At 44.8% G+C, this 17465-nt stretch overlaps 1 protein-coding gene across 1 annotated transcript in view; it reads left to right on the forward strand.

The window, feature by feature from the left end:
* Positions 1–14243, forward strand: part of TRABD2A (TraB domain containing 2A) — an 87734-nt gene extending 73491 nt beyond the window's left edge. Inside the window, exons 5-7 of the mRNA XM_086629891.1 lie at positions 4868–4958; positions 10203–10466; positions 14063–14243. Coding sequence (XP_086486017.1) covers positions 4868–4958; positions 10203–10466; positions 14063–14243 — 536 coding nt within the window. The remainder of the gene's footprint in view (positions 1–4867; positions 4959–10202; positions 10467–14062) is intronic.
* Positions 14244–17465: the final 3222 nt, after the last annotated feature.

Genomic DNA, 17465 nt, shown 5'->3' on the forward strand with positions numbered 1-17465 from the left:
TACTTAGATTACTGAAAGGTAGGAGAAGAATCCTGCCGTGGGAGGCACAGAGGCACAGAGAGGCATGAGCTGTCCTTTGTGCCTCACAGTTAAGTGATAATTTTTGATCAAGTTTCTCCTTTTTTTGTTCATGGGTAGCATAGTCAGCAGCCTCATGTCATGCCTTTTTTATAGGTCAGTAGCTGTAATCCAGTCACCTACAGGTGTCCTGTTCACCCTTCTGAGGCATATTATATGAATTTATCTAATTCTTGGAAACAGCCTATGAGGAAAGATAGCAGATGATCATTGCCATGGGCGTTTCCAGGAAGTTTCTAAATAATTGTAAGATCTGTATGTGTAAAAGGTTCTTGAAATTACTTGTTTCAATGACCCATACCAATGGCACCAAAAGCCCACCTGAGTGCTCCCAGCCCAATCAGAAATAAACATCCTGCTTTATGATGTCCCCAGTGGCTAGAATAATTTGGGCCATTTTGTGGTTGCACTGTTATGTGCTGTAGCTGTTCCCATGACTTCTTGGAGGTCAGCAGTCCAGATCAGGTTTCCTAACATTCAGTTTTGTTTCTTTATATGTGCGTCCAGTGATCCATTGTCTTCCAATATCTGTAGATGGTCAGGTCCTGGCATGTTTCTAGGGCAGATGGGAAGTGCTGTACCTCTATTAAGGAAAACACAGCAGACATAAAGAATTATGCGGGCTTGGGAGTTTCCTTTTTTTACATGGCTCTAAGAGAAGGTCAAGGAAATTTGTGTATCAGGTTGGAATGTTGGGTTTTGTTGAAATTCACAGAGGAATATAGTTTTCTTCAGTCTTAAAATCTTGCTTTACATGAAAAATAAAAATTCAGGAATGGAAACAGAACTTCTGTTGAGCAATATTTCCTTGTTCATTTCACTAGATGCAGAAAATTTTCAGCCTTGCAATGGCTCAAATTTGGGTTCAGGAGGCTCTGCTGAAACCCACAGTCCTAGCACAGTTACCTAGTTGAAAACACCTCTGTGTGCACTGGCAGTAAAAGCTGCAAGCAGGAAACATGGATTTCATGGCAATAGTAGTAGCCTGTGTTCTGCAAGATGGGTTGTTGCCACTGAGGGAGTTCAGGAGTGCTCGATGCATGTCCGAGTGCGTGGACTGCTAGTCTGCAAGCGCACGTTAGTCGGGCAGCGTTGTCGTTTGTGCACGTTGCCTCTTGCGGTCCCTACACTCCTTTCAGTGCAGATTAAAGGCTGGGGTCTTATTCACTCTCCAGCAGAGTGCATGGCTGAGCTGGTGCACACAACAGCTGCTTAGTTTCTCTTGGGCTTGAGCACAGAAGAATAGAGATTCATGGCTCCCCACCCCCTGCCAGAGCAAATTGACCTCTCAGAGGCATCTCTTCACCTAGTGGTGTGACGATAATGCAGGACTGTGTACAGAAAGAAAAGAGTGGGCTTTCTGGTGGGACAGGGCCTGGGGCTTTTCTTTTGAGGGGCATTCAAGTGTGTTAGGCTAAAATAGAAAACAGGTGAAAGAGGCCGACTCCCTGTCACGTGACTTTAGGCTAAGTCTCCCTTGCAGCATAGCTGCTTGATCTTAAACCTTGGAGAGTGAATCTTTCTCATGTTTCTTACAGTTGCTTTTGGTGATCGGGTCTCTCGCACACCACCAAGGTCTTTCCATGACGGTTCCCAGAAAACAGGCAAAAATGCTGACTCTAGAGAAGCTCCTGGTGGGGTCCCGTACCTCTAACCCTCACCCTTCTGTCTTTTTTTTATTTTGCACCTAGCTCAAGTTGAGCCTGTAGGTCCTCTGGGCTCCAGACCTCTGGGCATCTGTCTCGTGGAGCACGTGTGGCCCACCTTTTGGATAGCAAACACTGACATCTCCTAATCCTTTTATGTGCCCAGCCTGAGTGGCTCCTGGTTGATCACGTCTTGTGAACAATCTGGTATCACATGCCTGTTTGTATTTGTATGCATCTGTTTTACACATATCTATTCATTTGGTTGGTTCTCTTTTGCACAATGTTAGCACGCCATTTTTCTTTCATATGAAGGCATAACTCGTTGTATTGGTAACAGTGCTCACTGTGAAGGCCTGTACACATGACTGTGTTCTTATCACTCCATCACATTAAAAAGAAGATTAAGGCCCAGCTTCAGGAAGTCAGTCAAGCAGGTTGACTGATTGAAATAGGATTCATCCGTGTGCTACAGTAATTTCCTACATACCAATAAAAATCATAGAATCATAGAATCATAGAATGGTTAGGGCTGGAAGGGACCTTCAAAGGTCATCTAGTCCAACCCCCCTGCAAGGAACAGGGATATCTCCAACTAGATCAGGTTGCTCAGGGCCTTGTCCAACCTGGCCTTGAACGTCTCCAGGGATGGAGCATCCACCACCTCTCTGGGCAACCTGTTCCAGTGTTCTACCACTCTCATAGTAAAAAATTTTTTCCTAATATCCAACCTGAACCTACCTCCCTCTATTTTAAAACCATTACCCCTTGTCCTATCATAACTGGCCCTCCTGAACAGCCTCTCCCCATCTTTCCTGTAGGCCCCCTTGAGGTACTGGAAGACCGCTATAAGGTCACCCCGGAGCCTCCTCTTCTCCAGGCTGAACAGCCCCAACTCTTTCAGCCTGTCCTCATAGGAAAGGTGCTCCAGCCCTCTTATCATCTTCGTGGCCCTCCTCTGGACCCTCTCCAACTGGTCCATGTCCTTCTTATGTTGGGGGCTCTAAAATCACTGCTCTGAGCAAGGGTAACTGAAGATTGACAGGGGGTAGTGCATTTGATGGTGTGATGTGAGCAGCAATTCAGTAGCTCACTCTTGAAATGGGTGAGACTGTAAGTTCTTAAACAGCATGAGGAAAATTATTTGAACACTATAGATTGCCTTACAGTTTGCTTATCTTTATGTCTTGTCTCTTTCCTCCTGAAGGACTTGGATTAGGAAAATATGAGTTCACAACCTGCTCTTCACTGCTGAGGATGGGACTCAGCTCATCCAACAGTGCCCACATGAGACGGATAACAAGTCTGAACTTGCAATGTACACTGCCCCTATCTTCATCAACAGAGAGGTGCTTCTCTAAAAATCTAAGTTGTCCTATCTCATTCCCACTTACAAGGGGTGGATCCACCCTTTGGAAGCACCCCTTTCTCTGCTGTCTGGAGGTAGGGGAGGAGTGAATCCCCTCTCCCCTTCCCTTTGCACATACCTCTCCTCTGTATTAAAGGTGAGAGATAGCAGCTAGGTCTGGCACCTTAGATACCTAATGTTGGCCTTCCAGTGCCTGATTTTACTCAATTACAATTTTTAATTACAGTCTTTCCTGTTCCCTGCTGCATCTGGTCTTTTTGCTGACATGAGGAAATTCTCAGTTAACTGCAGCTGGGGCCGAATCATTGGCAAGCAACAGATACCAACAGTACTACATTAGGTCCAGATAATGTTTGAGGTTTACTCTTTCTGAAGGCAAAAGTTAGGCCAAGGAGCTGGGGGAGAATCCAGTTACTAGGTGAGAAAATACGGTACCCAATGAGTGTGTGTTGCAGTGCAGTGTTTGGTTAAAAAGGTTCATTTGAGCTAGATCTGTTTATGTTCTTAGTCTCTCGGGGAAGCTTTATCTTGATAAATATCTATGCTCAATGGATACCATCCAACTGTCACGCCTCTAGCTGGTAGTTCATGAGCCCTCTGTTGTGGCATGAGAAACTGGAAGTTGTGCTCCAATTCGTTGAATCCATTTTGGACTGAAAAATCCTAAGTCCCTTGGGTTTAATCTCCCGTTAATCTTGTAACCATTGGACTTCCCTTTCTATCTCCTTGCTTTTCCTGGCTACTAGAATCATTCTGATGGGTTTATTGCCATGTATTTATGAAGAATATTGGCAGAAAACAGTTTTTCTAAACTTGTCAGTTTTAGCACTGCTTACATCTACAGAGGCAAGAGAGCACTCTGAAGTCATTTGCTCAAGCCTAATTTTAATTAATGTAGGCTGTGAAATGAACAAATGTTTTCAAGAAACCTGGATCTATGAGGGACTGTGCAAGGCTCTGTTATCCATCTGCTTCTCAGCAGCCTTGTCTGATGTGATGTTGGAGTGATGGTGGGAGTCAGTCAGCATGCAGAGCATACCGTCCTTCAGGAATAACTTCTGCACCCTTTAAGTAGTCATTTATTCACTATAATGCCAAATTATGTGGCCATGGCATCTGTCTGAAAATGGAGTGGAGACATAAATCACAGAATTAGGGCAGAACTAGCTAAGTCCTTCTGAAGCTTTTGTCAATGTGACTGCAGTGGAGTTTTTGTCCCCAATGGCTTGTAGTGAAGGAATGAAAGGGGTTGATCCAAGTCATTGGCTTTCAGAGATATTTTCTGTTCTCTGCAGTTGGATAATTCTTAATCATTTAAAAATTGTTAATGATGTTGACCGACATCTCAGATAATGCCTTTATGATGCCAGTGGATGTTAAAATGATGTACACACTGCAGCCAGGTTCTGACCTGGTTTGCACCACCACCAGTTTTTGACTCGGTGCTGTTCCTGAGCAGGTGGTTCCCAACTTCGTCTCTTTTTGCCCCAGAAAATCCACAGTGGCCTGATAATGCAACAACCTGCGGGACCAGAGTAATTTCAGTTGCACTTGTATTTTAGAAGGGTAGAATGTGGTAATTGAAGTGACCTTGGGAAAGTTCAGCAATTGTTCATTAGAGATCCCATGTTTCTGGTGCATGTTGGTGGGGAGTGATAAAGCACTGCCTGCCCTGAGTGTAGCACACCTTCTGAGATGAGGAAAGACTTTGTCGTTCTTCTCTCATTTTCTCTGTACTTGTTGAGCTCTGATGTCATTTTTCTCTTAACTGCAGGTCACTTCATGGGCAACAACACTGTCGTTGATGTTTTGAGGAGAGAAGGGTACGAGGTAGAACACACTCCAGCTGGACAAACCATCAACAAGTAATGCATGCTTTTATCTAGCTGAGCAGCCATTGGGAGGGTGGGTTTGTAAACAATCCTGAAGAGGTGGTGGCGGCTGGAACTATATCTAACAGTGAGCTGGGCTCCCTCTCTCCTCCCCAGCAGTTTTTCTCTTTCATGAGCCGATTTGGAAACAGGATTTTATTTTTTCATTTGAGTTTGGGGTTTTTTCTGTTTTGTTTAGGGGATTTTTGTTTGTTTTGTGGGTTTTTTTTTAATAAAATAAAAATATTTCCTCCTCCTTTCCCCTCTGTAAGTTTTTAACTCTTACACTGACAGCCATAAGAGTATGCATGCTTGGTTCATCAGATCTGGATGCTGTCTCATACCCCATGGGCTTCCAGGCTCCTCCTTCCTCCCATTTAAGTATTTGACTGTGCTGCCTTTTAACATTCTCCTCCTCTTACACAGCTATTTTTGATTCTTTCTGATTACTCTCCCTCAGCCTGGAATTTGACTGCCCAGAGTCCATCCAGCCTCTTTGCAAGCTGTCTCCATGACTGATTGCTCTCGTGTCCTCTGCTCTCTTCTGCATCTTTAAGCCAAGGTACTTGCTGTTCTGGTTCATCTTGCAGCAGTTCTTCAGACTATACCCTGAGTGCCTCTTTTTATCTCTCACTGGGTATCTTTATCCATCTCTGTGGTTTCAGTAACTACAAAATGCCCAATAATCTCCTCCACTCTCTGCCGAGAATTACACATGCTCTTAACTCACCTCTTCCTGGATTTCTTGCCACCAGCTTAGGGTCTGCAATCCTTTTCTCCCCCTTCTCCAGACTCTTGCCACACATGTGCTCGTGTCTCTCAGTATCCCCACTCTTCCCTGTAGTCACTGCTAAAAGACCACAGTGGAAAAAACGTTTGATCCCAGTTATGGTACTGTTTCACTTTTATCCTCTGTGCTATATCCTTCACTGCTTACATCTCTCTTACTCCTCCCCTAGATTTCTGATATGGGACTCTCAGGCAGGACGATAACCTTTTCTGCAGGGGGCACAGTGGTGCAAAATAGTAACAGATGTTTTTATCATACTGTGGTTGCTTCATCTTTCTCTGTGCATCAGTTTTGCTGCCTTTTTCAGACCATGAGATTCAAACTCTGGCGGGTGATGTTTTTGCTATGATTCTTGACATGGACATACATCATTAACTCTGCATGCACTGAAACAAACTGAGCAAAGACTCATCTCCGTGATTACTTGAATGCAACCCCTAACCCTGTTGCCTGTTGGGCAGGTAGTCTGAGATGGAGAAGCCCCTTGTGCTTAAGCACAAGTCTTAATGATCCAGTAACACTTCAGTCATGATACAGAATCCAGTGTATCAGGGTTTACAGGGATTATAAAAAACCTGCCTGCACTGATGTTTTTTATGTTGTTATTTTTTTTCCCCTCAGAATGTTCTTAGCTTAGGTATTCCTAAAAATAGCCATAGCAGCTTCTGAAATCTTAAAGAAAGAGAGCTTAATATGTACTTGAGAATAAAAAAAAAAACAAACTCTGATACTGCTCTGTAAAAGTACCTGTAAGGAAATCGAGGGCAGACAGCTGTAGAAAGGAAGGATAGATCTTTACCCATCGGGAAGGTAGGTATCAATGATACTCAGGATAGCTGAACATCCAGTTCTCTCACAACATAACGGGAGTTCATTGTCCAGCCAGTGACCCTTGTGCCTTTGAAAGCTCTCAGTTTGACACCAGTTGCCTCTCAAACCTTTCATTACAACTACCAGACAGAACATCTTTTCCAGAGACTTGAGTTTGAAGCTGAATGAAAAAGCTAAAGAAGCTGGCACTTCGGTGTTTTCTTTGAGAAAAGGTGTTAACAGTTCTGGATGACTTGGAAACAGATTTAAAAATATTAAATGAGTTTCAAGAAAAGTGTGAGTTCTGAAAGAGCATTTGAGGTGAGGGAAAGACCTGTGGCAAGAGTATGTCAGAGTCCTGAGGGCTGGATGGAGGGTTTCACTTGATTGCTATGCTGGATTTGTTCTAGGAGCAAAAATCCAGGCAGTGTGTCAATAAATCCAGTCCAGCCTACCTAAATGTGGAACTGTATCCAGCCACTGCCCTAGCTAGCAGTGCTGCACACAGTTGAGTCAGTACCTGTGGGCTATTTCATGGGACAAAATTGAGAGAGGAAAAAAACTGGCAAATGGTTGAACTGAGACAGAGTATTCAAATGGCTCTTCTACTATCGGCTACGGTAGAGGATGTTAGCTGAGTGGTCCTAAAACAAGAGGATGAGGAGGTCTGCAATTGTCTCTCCTCCTTGCAACATTATGCATTAGCAGCACAGTCTGCTTCTTACTGTGCTCTGGCTAAACAGAACGTCTCTTCTGAAGTATCTTGTAGATATCTGTGTGTAGGAACACAGAAAGGTGTGGGATCATTATGCATGTTTTCCTGTAACAGGCAAACTGCTGGGTGCAGTCACACAATTTCACCTGAAGACAGGGCTGCCTAAGGTGTCCTGCCCATCTGCAGGGGGAGGGGGATGAATGCTCGTAGTGGAGTGTGGAGGCAGGAGGGCTCCTTCTTCATGGTGTCACCAAAGCAAGGAAGGGAAAAGAGGTGCTCCAACCATGCAGCAGTGCAAAGGATAGTTTTAAATAGTGCCACAAGTTCAATCAAGCTCCTACTGTCTTATTTTGGGCTTTAACTGTTGTTCCTGGTGTTAGAATGCATATATATATATTGTAAAATATTTGTCACATAATCACAGCTGTAATTAAGGTGCTTCCTGACTCCTCTGTGCTAGGAGAGGGAACTGGCCTTGGGCAGAAGGGTGTGCTTTTCCATCTGTGTGCCTTTTCCTGTGGTTGCTCAGTTGGTTCTTGGAAGAATTACCTGTAGGAAGTGTTGCAAAGGAGGTTATGTATATGATTGTGTGTTGTTAATAGTGTTCTGAGACTGCAAGCATCAGAACAAATGGCTGGCTGTGCAGGATGGAGGTCATCCTGTCTGTGTCTGTAGCAATGCTGAGCTACAGCATGGTATGGCCTTGAGTTTGGTAGGGGAGACTGCAGGCAGCAAGGAACTCTACAGGGGAGGGCTGGTGCCCACTCTGTGACTTTCACAATTAAGGAACAGACACAGTGAAGAGAAATTGGGGAAAAGGGAACCATAAGCAGAGGACCTTCAGAGAGATCAAATCAGGTCACTGGAGACAACTAGGGGGGTCACTCTGTAAGGCAGAGCTAAAGAATGGGTCAGCTGAAGGTGTTGTGGAGGAGAGCCAAAGCATCGTCACACTTCAGGGGTGATAAAGTGAGCGTGTGACAATGGTAAGGATTTTGAAAGAGATCAATAGCCCAAGACCCGTTTTGTGCCAGTCTCTGTCACATAAAGTTCACTATGTGATCAGCCTGTGATTTTCCTTGCAAGAAATAAGATCAAATTCTCTTCATTTTCCATTTCTCTCCCTCATGTTTCAGTCCACAACTTCTTTTCTCCTTCTCCTGGATGGACCCTCTTTATTCTTCATCAAAGAGATGCTCCCACAGCAATGGGCTGGCTTGAAAACTGCAGCCATGCTGAAACATATCTCTTAGACCTTCTATTTTCAATGCTATTGCAAGGCAGGAAGGAAACACACTATAGTTCCAGGAAGGTTTCACTTGTGTTTCTGCACAGTAGTCTTCTGTTACCTTTCTGAATTTCAGCCCAAGCCAGTCTTCAGTTTTGCCTTGTTACAGAAGACTGCTGCATCTCTTTTCTTTATGAAGTAGCCATAAAGATCAGTCAGATATTTGTGTCATGCTCTGTGTATCCACAGAGTGGATTGTTTTTGTGAGTTTATTCAAGATGCTTATAAACAAGTAAAGAGGGGAATCGCTTTGTTCCAAACACTGAGAAGTGTGGGCCAGCAAAGCCATGAGTGGATAGGAAACTGCATAGACTGCCTGCCTTGAACTATAGATGAGGAGACATTGCTTGCTCTAAACATAATGAAAGAGAGCTTGAGTAATTAGGGTAAACCTGATTGTTTCTTCAGTATATCACCTTTGCACAAAACTGGGTAAGCATAGCCCTTAGAGCTTTTTCTGGGGGCTCGACTGAGTGGTCATTTGGGCTTTCAGCATTTGCCTCCAGAGAGAGTTTGTGCATGCACATGGTCTCACTGCAGTATCTCATTTGCTGGAGCTGCTTTGAAATTCCAAATAATGCTGCCAGCCTAATACAGGATCTGTGCAGCCAGAAAGCTGAAGGCCTGACTCGTACTCCATCATTACTTGCTCTAAATTTGTGCAAAGCTCAGTTCTGCCTTGTGGGAGAGCTGCTATTGCTTAGCCTCCTTATGAACCTCCATAGTTGCCTGATACAACCCGTTAAAAACACCGTTTCGTGCTCCTTGGTGTGCTTACCTGAGTGGCATCTCCTTTTGCAGATCAGCAGAGACAGCAAATGCTTACGGTAGAAGTCAATGCCACAATAGCAAGTTGACCTCTGGTCTCTTCTGTGTCAGACATGTCCTCTGACCTGATGTTTTATAAAGGTTGTGCATTTACTGCTTTGTGCCATCTGGCTTCATGAAAGAGAAAACGAGATGACGTGAACTTGGCACTGCCACAGCTAGTCTGCTTCCAGTTCCCGCACACTAGATGTCCCAAAGGATTGCTTAATGGTATATTGAGCCATTCCCTTCAAAGATGATAATTTTCAAGATGCATTTCTGCAGCCATTACTACAGTCTGTGGACTAGCTCATTACTTACTTTCTCCAGCAGTGAGAGTTGTTGATCTAGGACTGGATCCTTCAGCTAGTGTGCCTTAGTCGTCCTGTCCCTGCCTCTTCCCCCTGCCCCCCTAGGTTAGTTGGCTCTGGGCAGAAATTGCTGAAAGGAATAATCTGGTCTGTGTTCTGCAGTACATCAGACTAGAGGAGTGTGGTTTGACCTCCTCTGACTTTGAGGGTGATTTCTTTTTTGTCTTTTTCTAGATACATGACGTTGTTCCCAAGAGTTATTCTACAATAAGCCAGACTGCATTCTTTCCTCAGTTCCAGATTACCTCTTTTCTAAAGCTTTTTTTCATTAAAGAGCACTGTTTTAATCAGAATAGAGACTTAAGGAAGAGAGGGCAGGATTACAAGGCAGAGAAATAAGCATCCAGCCAATATGTCGGGGAGAAACACCTGCTATATATGTGCCTTGATGGTATCTGTACCAGGATTCTGCCTCAAAGCCCTTTCAAATATTATCTGTGTTCCCTCCTTCTTCCAGCAGAAAAGCCCCCAAAACCTTGTTAGCCTTTTCATCATCAACACCGGCACACAGCCCGTATGTCGTGTCCCAGGAGCTCACACTGCCATTGCACCCCCGGAAGGAGGAGGAGGAGGAAGAAGAGTTCCTGCCTCACCTGCTGCTCCCTGACAGCATGGACATGCTGGAGAAGGTAGACAGGAAGTACAAAAAGAAGAAGAAGAAGCAGCAGAAGAAGCAAAGACTGCGACAGTTTAATGACCTCTGGGTTCGCCTTGAAGAAAGGTAGCTAACCGCTGGGTACACCTGGGAATGGAGAAGGGTTTGTCATGCAAACTGGACTTTAACTTATACTGATTAATCCAGTATGCCAAACTTCTGCAGGGGCTAGATACATGCTGAGGGCAGGATCTGACCTTCTCTCTCACCGTGATTCTTGCTGAAACATTTGCTTAAGGCTGCTTGTGCTTTTAGTGACAAAATAGTTTATTCTGCATGGTTAAGTTTATGAAAAATTAGGCATAATACAAAGAAGCCTTGTCTAGACCATCTTGCATTTGGGATTGATGGATTGTGAGCATATAGTAGTCCTTAACATAGAAGGCTGGGTTCGGTGGTAGATAGTACAGATAAAAGCCTTGGAACCTTTTTCAAGAGCTGCTGGATATGTGGAAACTGTCATATCTGGCATATTGCTCCTTGCTTTTGGACAATATTTATGCAGTATTTCCAGTCTCTGTATTCTTCCAGTCTTAAAAAGCTTGTGAGCCCCATGACATTACTGGAGATCTGGAAACAGGGATGGTAACCTAATGGATAATGGTGTTAATATAAAAAAAGGTGTTGTGACGCAAAGGTTCACACATACCCCCTAATTTTCATCCAGAAGAGCTTACTCACCTACAAGAATTACAGCAGCCTACAATAAAAGACAACTTTTCCCTCACTAGCTATACTTAGGCCTGTGGCTGAATATGTACCTTAATGTTTTCCTCCTGTCAGATAAAACACAGACCTGGGTTTGCTCTCCTTTGTGCTTCGTGTCTCTGTATCTTTGCCATAGTCAGGTCGAAAACATTTTGGTTTTATAATACTGTAAAAAAACAGACAGGTCAGGATGATGGAGAAAAGCCTACAGTTCCTGAAATCAAGCTTCTAAATCCTTTTTGTTTTACTCTGAAGAAGATTTCTTCCTGTTCCCCAATGTACTGAGTATATCAGTATATCTTATGCTTCTCCTGCCACGTCCCTGGGTGCCAGCTGTACTGCTGCTTTAAGTAATACATTGCTCAGGCTGGCTGCAAGCAGATGCAACAGCTGTTGTTCTGTTCGAAGCATTCAGCCATTGTCAGGCTTTTTAAACTAGACTCCTTTTCCTCTTTTCTGGAGTAGCTTTGTGCCCTCTCCCTGCTCCTCCTTCCAACCTAAGTGTGAGTAGTTCAGGGAGAAAGGGAGACAAACGAACATGGAGGTTTGCATGCTCACCGACAGACCTACACACAATCCAAGATTCACCAGTACAACGAATCCTTACATCGATCACATTGGATTTTGTCTTTTAGTGTATTGTCTACTTTCTATTAATGTAGCTGTTTGCGAATGGGGTTTTGGAGCTTCGGTTGACAGCCTGTTTAGTTGAAATGCCAAGGAATGATTTGGAATCTTTATGATCTCAAGCTCCCACCCTGCCTGCACACTGGCATGTTCAGTTTTTCACGCACAGTTGTTCCCATGAAGCCCAGGGAAGGCAGTGGGTGCCCTGATGTGAGATATGCATGCCCTTGCCACAACAGTGCCTTCAGAAGAAGGGGGAAGATGGAAAGAGGCGCTGCTGTGACTAAATTGGAGTAACATTAGGGCTACCTACTGGATTGCAAGTACTGCAAGGCCATAGTGAGGTAAAAGCAAAGCTAATGATGGCAGCTTAGGAAACTACTGCATAAACATGAGAGCAGCAAATTCCTCCTTTCCTTTTATACTTTTGTAATGTTTCCTTTCTTCCTCTACGAATTAAGTCATCCTTTGCACTAGAAACTTACCCAGGCGCTAGGTGACAAATTCTTTTTAGGGACGAGTCCTTAGAAGCAGAGAGTTTGAACGCCTGGTGATGGAGCTGTTGCACGACAGTGCTGGAAAAGGCAAGGGATGCTTAATGCTGCCTGGGAGATTGCTGTGCCCTTACTGCAGAGGGAAGGCTGCGAGTGCCAGAGAGGCAGCTGTCCTTCACGCACAGCCCCCGCCCCGTGCTCTGGGTTTAGTCTTTGTAAAGCAGCGGGAATCACCACCCTCTCTGCCCTGACACCCGCGTGTGCAAGCCGCCCGCCGTGCTGCGGGCTGCCTGGGCAGGCGTGGGCTGAGCTGACAGCCCCATCTCGTGGCACAGCCCCGATGTGTACCCACAAAAATCCAGTCTCCCTGGGCTCAAGCCCACACGTGTGCAGGGCACGTCTCGCTGGGAGTCTCAGCCCTTGCTGTAAGCATTGCCCGCAGTGCCCAGGCACAGGTAAAGCTGTCAGGTTTCTCATGCGTGGACCATTCACGGCTTTCCTCCTGTAAGAGTGGAAACGTGAAAGGCACAGCCCAAGTGATTTAATGCAGTCTTGTAGTGGGCTTGGCAGGATTGCTTTGGTTCATGCTCCTGTATGCATCAGCTGTCAGCTGTATTTCTTTGATGTGCTGCCAGCTGGCTTCTCTCCAGTTACTGTTCAAACCTTCTGTGGGGGCCTTTGGGTATGGAAGCGTAAGTGTTCTTAAAAAAAGGATACTAATTAATTGCCTTCAATTTCCCCAAGTGTTTTTGCTTAGTGCAGCTGGCCAAAATAAGGCGAGAATGGTGCACAGCAGCTGGGGAGCGGATGCAGGAGAAATGGCTCTGCTTTTGTATTTGGCAGGTAGACGTGCTTTAAATTTTGCCCAAATTTGTCTTCTGGTTCCGCACAGCACCGTGAGGCCCTGGGGTATATATCAGCCTTACAGCTGTGGGGTCAAACATGGCTTTCAATTCATTGTCAAAGAGAACACACCTGTGTATTATCTGACCTTTCTGACTCTTGACCTATCATGGTGTCTGAGCTCTCCCAATTCAGGACAGTTGATCTTAGAAGGCTGGAGTACACAAATTTCTATCCTCCATCACATGTTGCCATAACAGGAGCTCGGCATCATGTGGGCTCTTAGTTCTTGTTCGTCACCCCCTCAGAGTCCTCACTACCACTGGGAGATACTCTGGGATGTGGTGATCTTTTCCCAATGACTCTACGATGCATTTCTGGAAGTGTTTCTTCCTTTCCTTAAAGCATGCAATGTAAACCCTTTTTAATTCCTGACCTGTGAAAAGGAACATGTGTTATAGGAACAAGTTTGGTCCACGCTAAGATGCACATACAGAAACATGGCTGGGGAACGTGGATTCAGCTGAAAGCAAGCGCCTCACTCCTGCTGCAACAAAGCTTGTTTTGTTCTTACGTATTTTCTGCTTAGCTGAAAAGTGCTAGGAATATGGTCATCTTACCACCTGGCTGACTGCCTGGGAGCAAGGGGCAGGCTGGCTGGGTTGACCTGAGTAAAGGGCAGGTGTTTCAGTGCTGTCTCCACCCTCCTCAATCTCTTCCCTGTCCTCCCTCAAGACTGCTTTGCAGTTCAATTGGGAAGTGACCTTGTCCACATGGGCTGGCGTCAGAGCTGCCCACACCTGAAAGGACGAGGCAGCACTCTGCCATTACGAAACACAGTCCTTTGGTGAGCATGGAACCAGTACGAGAGACCATTCCCAGGAGCTCAGAAGACTGACAGTGGGGCACAGAGGCTGACTACCTCCTGCTCTGTGGGCATCGGACACTTCTGGGCTGGGTCTGGACTGATTTTCTTCTCTTGCCTTGCAGTGCTACCGACCCTCCTCCCCGGATTCGCATCATTAACGGCTACATCACGGTTGAACCCCAACCCCGGGGCCATGGACGGTCTAGCCACGCTCATGCAGACACCGCCAGCGCTCACCAGCTTTCCCTGTCTCTCTTCCTATCGCTGCTGACTTTGACTTTGCATATGATAAGGCTGCATTGAAACACAGGGGAGCCAAGCTGCAGGGCTCTCATTAAAAAGCAAAAAAGAAACTTCTGTGAAAAGCAAAAATAGAAGACTCTGAGTGGGACACCTGTTCTGTGGGGTGTTCTTAAACTGCCTCCTTTTCCTGAATCTGGATCATTAACACTATTAACTGGTTTGACCTGCCCAATACGGGAGAAGATATTTTAATGAAAGCGTTATTTATCCTTCTCTTGCAGAAGAATGAGTTCATGTTATCCCATAATGCTTTGGGGAGATTATAATGTCGCTATAACATAGCTGTTGTTTAGCTATATGAGCCCAACTAAATTACATTTTTTTCACCTTCAGTGCCTTGTAAGAAGATTTACACACCACTAACTTGTTTATTAGAGCAGAATATTTTGGCGTTATGAGCATAGCTGGGAAAGAGAGGTTGATATGCTATGTCTCTACTGGTAATGCTTTTAATTCTTGCTTGTTAGGGCTTCAGATTACATAAAAAGGTTCATGACAACACCTTCTACAATAGAGTAAAACAGTAAAGACTTGTGAACAGAATGTTTCTGCTGTCTGTTTGGTGCTGTTATAAGATGGGTACACCTGGACCTCCAATGGTCAGACAAGTCTTGTAAGCACAAACCAATGTACGTTTGAGAAAAAAAACAAATTGCCTGAGGAGCTTCACAATTATACTGTTGGACAATTCCAAAATAAGAAGTTCTCAAGAGGTGATTTGAGAAGCCCAGATGCAGATTTTCCCTCTCTTTCTAAATCACAAATGTATTGTTATTTTATAGCTCAATTCAGTATTGGGGATAAAGGACTTTCTTTTCCTTTTCTGCACAGGTAGACTTCATTCTAGGAAATCCTTGCAAGTCTTCTACCAATTTCAGTGGAAATTCTCAGACTTTCCAAATTGTTTTAAGTCCTTTGCTGTCTACCTAAGGACATGCTGTTGACTGTTGGACGTAAGAAGCTTGGAAGTGGTGAGGAATAGTTTTCTGCATTTGTGCAGGACATCCTTTTGTAATCACACTGACTCATTTTGTGAGAAACATATCCCTCCCTCCTCTTAGGAGAGTTTCATTGCCTGGGAAGGTCTCATAAGATTCATCCATGGGAGGATTTGTGGCCAATGCGCTGAGCCTGATACCTTGGAAACACAGCAGTCCCTGGCCCCAGTGAGACAAACATAGTAAGGTTTCCCTTCCTATGCATGTGCTTGTGCTTCGCGACTTTTTTCATTGCCTATAAAAAGTATCTCTTTTTCTCATCCTTCTACTGCCCATTGGAGGAGGAGGAGCAAACAGTTTCAGCTTTCCTAACACACTTTTAATCTCTTGATCTCAAATTTCAGTCCCCCTTCAAAGGACTGAACCTTAACAAAGCCTCAGTTTGCTGAGGAAAACAGAGAAATTAGGGGCTAAATATTGTGATTTGCAGCAGCACTATGCGGAATGAAATGTATCTGGACTAGGGTAGAAGATGGTGCCATCTCATTTTATGTCCCTTCTCAGGGAATACTACAAGACCTTTGCATTCTAGCTTCCTTGGCTTTATACAGCAGTGAGGCTGGTGATGTCCTTGCCCCTATCTCTCTCTCTCTGGTTGATCTTTCACTGGTGTAAACCGGCATAGACCTGGTGGGTCTGGAGCTATTTGCCTTGGCCTGAATATGACCTGAGGCAAGCAGATCACATGGAGGACAGCTTAGTAACAAATATGCACTGCAGGCCTCACAAACTGAGCACATACTTGTGTATTTATCAGCGCATCTGAGGGGGCCACCAAAAGCACTATGTCAGAGTGTGTTCTGCCACTTGCTAGCCTATGCATTGGTATTGCTTCTCCTCCCCCTGTCTTTCAGAAGTGCATGATGAGGTGTGGCACAAATCCAAAGGGCTCCAGAAGCACTGAGAGAAGGGCCTGAGGCAAAGCTTTCATTTCTTTTCTCCTCTACAAGACAAAGAACACTGTGGAAAATAGCTTCAGGCTGACTTTCTTCTGTGTTCCCTCCTCCATGGTTGCTCCTGAGCTTCTCTCCTCTGTGAGGAGAGCTGAGTCAAGTGGAACAGCCACCAAGATTTTTCTTAGGTTGGCATGAGAGAAGAGTAATTATAAAACTCTCAGTAATAACAGAGTGTCGTGGTTTAGGCCGATCCGGCAGCTAAACTCCACACAGCCGCTCTCTCACTCCTTCTCCAGTGAAATGGAGAGGAGAAAAATATAATAAATGGACTGAGAGTCGAGACAAGAACAGACAGGAAGCACCCACCCACCACGGTCCCGGGCAAAACAGACTTTGCTTTCTTAAAGCAAAGCAATTTATTAAGAGTCACTTAATAAGATAAGGACAAACAAAACCAGTTCCTTGAGAGGATAAAAAGAAACAAAGCCAGATCTTAAAAACAACACCTCCCCCCCCCGCCCTTTCCTTTTCTTCCCAGCCTAACCCACAACACAGAGACCTGAAGTAGCACTATGGATAATTCAGTCCTCATGGTATAACTCATTTTGTAGCCTGCTTCCAAGAGCCTGGCTGTGTCAGGGGAATAGAGATGTCCTTAAACTGTGATAGATTGTGTGCCTTCAGAGGCTGCATCCTGGGAGTCTTTCTAAAAAGTAATCAAAATTTTTCAAGGTATTTTTGAGGATCTCGTTGGCTTAGCTTGATACCTATGAACTAAATTAGTGGTTTCTACCCCTCACTTTTTCTTCCAGACCAGTCATTGCTGACTGGCCATGAGACACCAAAGTCTTGAAGCTGTGACTGGTACGGAGAGCAGAGCGTTACTCAAGTTGCACGTGCTACTCAGCTGTTTACAATGACCATTAGGGAGTGCTAGGTTTGGGTCCATTTTTTTTCTCTCTAGTTGCAGAACAAGAGAAGTTTGCTAGAATCGGAACAGGAGCTATCCTAATGGCCATGGTCTGCTCAGGTACCACCCTTCTTTTGGCCACAGACCATCAGAAAAGCATTCATTCCCATCATGTGCCTGGAACACTTCACTGTACCTCTCCCTGTCCCTCCCAAGCTGCTGAGGTAGCTTTTTTTGCCTTGCAATTTAGATTCAGTCAGGCTTGTGATGAGTATCAGACTTGACTCAGAAATCACTGCGAAGGTACAGGTACTTCTTTCTTCAGTGCAGGGGCTGAAACCTCCTGTTATTTCCTGAGCTAGGTGCCTCCACATCCTCTTAAGTCCTATAACACAAAGCATTCTTTCTTATATCTGAA

The sequence above is a fragment of the Tauraco erythrolophus genome, chromosome Z (genome assembly GCF_009769465.1).
Source record: "Tauraco erythrolophus isolate bTauEry1 chromosome Z, bTauEry1.pri, whole genome shotgun sequence".
In the NCBI taxonomy this organism is placed as follows: Eukaryota; Metazoa; Chordata; class Aves; order Musophagiformes; family Musophagidae; genus Tauraco; species Tauraco erythrolophus.